General features: G+C 57.4%; 1 protein-coding gene across 1 annotated transcript in view; it reads right to left on the bottom strand.

Annotated features, from left to right (window-relative positions):
- Positions 1-2,763, bottom strand: part of PRX (periaxin) — a 10,452-nt gene extending 7,689 nt beyond the window's left edge. The window contains exons 1-2 of the mRNA XM_012657091.1: positions 2,737-2,763; positions 563-719 (exon numbers count right to left, since the gene is read on the bottom strand). Coding sequence (XP_012512545.1) covers positions 563-719; positions 2,737-2,763 — 184 coding nt within the window. The remainder of the gene's footprint in view (positions 1-562; positions 720-2,736) is intronic.
- Positions 2,764-3,585: the final 822 nt, after the last annotated feature.

Here is a 3,585-nt window from a genome sequence, read left to right as displayed (position 1 = left end):
TGTCTGTTTTGTTCACTGCTGTAGCCCAAGCACTGAAGATACTCTGTGAATTAGAAGGCACTTAATAAATAGTTGTTGCATGAGTAAATCACATCGGCTTCATCCATGTTTCCTAAAACATCCCTCACTTACTAAGTTGTTAACTCCACCCCTTTTCTCCTGTCCCAACAACAAAAACATTAACTAGCATTTATGCAGCACTATGTGCCACTTAGCTATGTGCCAAGTGTTTCCAAATAGTGACTCATTTAATCTGCATAATAACCCTATGAGGTCAGTACTAGAATTAGTCCCATTTTAGAGATGAGAAAACCAAGGCACAGACAGATCACAAGCTAGTAAAACGGAGGATTTGGGATTCGAACACAGACAATGAACCTCCAGAGCCGGTTCCGAACCACCACAATGCCGACAAAGCTCCGCCCCAAGCCCCTAACCCCGCCTTTTGGTCGCCGGCCACGCCCACAAGTCCATGTCAGTTTCAGCCTCCCTTGGGACCTAGGGCAGCTTCCTGGCCCCGCCCCCGCAGGTAGGCTCCGCCCCGTGCCGCAGCCCCGCCCACCTTCCTGCAGGCTGAGACTCCTGGCGGCAGGGGAGTCCTCGCGCAGCTCGCGGATGAAGATTCCTTCTTTGCCGCCGCCCGCTACGTTGATGCCGCTGACTCCGGTCTGCGCCTCTGTCTCCACGATGATCTCCACCAACTCCGCCCGCCTCAGCTCCTGCAGGGGGCAGCGAGGAGTCGCCACGGGGCGCCAGGGCTGGACTTTGTCCCGAGCCCGCCGTCGCGCTTTTAAAAGCGGCGCTGAGGCGGGTCCCCAGGGCACATGGCCCTCGGCACGGCCCAGGAGGGACGTCCGAGCCCACCCTCTCTGGCATCTCGCCTTTAAGCAAGCTCGCGGACCGCTCGCTCTCCAGGCCCCGCGTCACTGTTAAACAGCTCGCGGTCTGGCTGCCTCTCCGAGCCCCCAGGGCTGCGGTCAGAAGGGGCGGGTGGGGAGGGCGAGAGGGAACCTGAGTTGTACGTAAATAGGAGGCGGGGCCAGGTCGTGGGGGCGTGCCCAGCTCGGGAGGGCGGGGCTAGGAGTTTGGAGCTGGGTCCTGGAGCACAGGAGGGAGAGGAGGGGCCAAAGATACGGGATGGGGGTGTCGCCAGAGTTTGCGAGGAGTCATTCGGACCTGCGGCGGAGACCCATACTTTAAGGGTGGGACCGAGCTGTGGGGCGGGGCTTTAATACCAGGAGAACAAGGGGTGAGGTTGAGGGTGGGATTCCCAGGAAAGGGCTAGACTCTTAGACCGCGCAGGATGGTGGGGATGGGAGTGGGATTTGCCTCCCTGCAGGCTTGAATGTGAGAATGTGCTCTATTGTGGACTCTACGACCCCGCGACCTGCGTGACGCCCACGGGAGAGGGAATCCAATGAAGGGGGTGCGTGGGTAATGAATGGTGGACCCGCAGACATGGCATTCCTGGTATTTACTGTAAATGGTGCAGACTGGCCCTGGCCCAGCAGCACGCTGTGGGATTCACTTAGGGGCTTCCCAGAAAAGGCAGTGAGAGACCTGGGCTCTGTCTAGGAATCCAGTCTGCTGTGTGTCTTGGGGAAAATCTTGCCCTCTCTGGGCCCACTTCCCCACTTGTAAAGGGTGTCCTGGAAAATAATCTCTGTGAGCTGAAGCAGCAGGGATCCAAGGGGACACTAATGGGCAGGGCATCGAGGCCAGCATGGACTGGAATTGAGCCCGGGGCTCAGAGGGGAAAGCAAGTCTGGGCCAGATGCCCCACAGCAGTGGCTCAAGGGACTAGAGGGCTGGACAGGGCAATGTGGGTAAGAAGAGTTGTAGCAGAGGCAGCAGGGAACAACAGTATGACCATCAACTGCCCTTTGGCTTAGCCAGCCCTGGGCTAAGCATTTTATGTGCAGCATCTCATTTCATCCTTCCCAAGGCCTTGGGCAGTCAGAGAGGAGGACACTAAGGCCCAGAGAGGTGAGGTGACTTGCCTAATACCCCACAGCAAGTTAAGTGGCTGGGCTTCAAACTTAGGTCTGTAACCCCAGAACCCACAGGCCATCCTGTAGGCAGAGACCTCCTCACACTTTACCTCCCTGCCTGTCACCCCCAGCCTCAGCCTGGCTCCGGTAAAAGTAGACCCACTCTGTGCCTGGCGCACAGTAAGACATTGTCAGTGCCGATGCTCTATCTCAGTAACAGTGACAGCAGCTAACATTCGAGGTAGCTTCCTTGGCACCACACTGTGTGCAAATGGTCCCAGTGTGAGTCCTCAAACCGCTCAGAAGGGAGGACCATTACCCCATTTCACCGATGGGGACACTGAGCCCCAAAGAGATAAGGTAACCTGCCCAGGGCTCAGCAGCTGGAGTGGTAGGGTTGAAGTTTGAGCCCATGGGTCCGAGCCCATGTCCTTAACCCCTACAGTACTGCCTCCTCTGATAAAGGGTTTCTGCAGGATTTTCTTTAGCCCACTATTAATTTAACTCCTTTATCCTGCAATGAATTAGCTGCTTTGAGTCTTGGTCTGGGCCAAGAACTGCACTAAGCACTTTAGATACGTTAATTTTTTCTTCTCACAGTGACCCATAAAATAAACCCTGTTGCTGTGTCCATTTCACAGATGGGGAGACTGAGGCACAGAGAAGCCAGAAAGTGCCTCCTGGCTGCTCTAGTCTGCTCCCTGCCAATGCCCCACAAGTCCCCCCTGCAGGGTGTGTCACTCACCTCGGCACTCCGGCTCCTGGCCTCCATGGCACTGCTGGGAGGCACCTGGGCCCCGGGCTCCTGCTTCTTCTCCCCCTTCTGCTGCAGGACCAGCTTCAGTTCTGCATGGAGCAGCTGCCTCTGAGCCTGCGGGGGACAAGGGTGCAGGCTTGAGGCCAGGAGGGGATGAGAGGTGGAGGCCACGCTTCTAGGAGAAGGGCAGGGTGGGTACCCGGAGAGGAGAGGGCCCCCCCCAGCTATCCTCTCACCGCTGCCTCGGCACAGGCACCCCTTCCTGACAGGAGCCCAGCCCGAGGGGCCGCACAGCTGTCTGCAGGGCTCGCACCCTTCCTCTGGAGTCTTGCTGCCTGCCAGGGAAAGACCAGGGCATGAGGCTCCAGGCGGGCCGGGGAGGGAGGGGAGGGGCATGTGGCACTAGCTAGTGCTCACCTGAGGGTCACCTCCAGCGCCTTGGGCCTTCTGGGTCCGGGCCTCTGAGAAGAGTAACATGAGCAGTATCACCGTCTAGCACCCACTGATTGCTCCTGAGTGCCTAACCCTTCCTGCGCTGTCAGTACCCTGTCCCTATAGTGCAGGTGGGGAAACTGAGGCTCAGAAGACTGATATCCAACAGCCAAAACTGACTCACAGGTTTGTCTGACAGCAGAGCCCCTGTGCCAACTGCCTCCGCCGACCGAGGGGGCCAAATTCACTGTAAAATAACCAGAATTGCTCCGATGGGCTCCCAGCAACCTCAAACTCCTGGGCTCAAGTGATCCTCCTGCCTCAGCCTCCCGGGTAGCTGGGACTACAGGCACGCACCACCATGCCTGGTTAATTTTTTCTAGTTTTAGTTGTTTGGCTAATTTC

Source organism: Propithecus coquereli, unplaced genomic scaffold (assembly GCF_000956105.1).
Source record: "Propithecus coquereli isolate 6110/MARCELLA unplaced genomic scaffold, Pcoq_1.0 Scaffold53, whole genome shotgun sequence".
NCBI lineage: Eukaryota > Metazoa > Chordata > Mammalia > Primates > Indriidae > Propithecus > Propithecus coquereli.
Note: the sequence above shows the minus strand (reverse complement) of the source record. Positions and strands in the feature narration are given on the sequence as shown.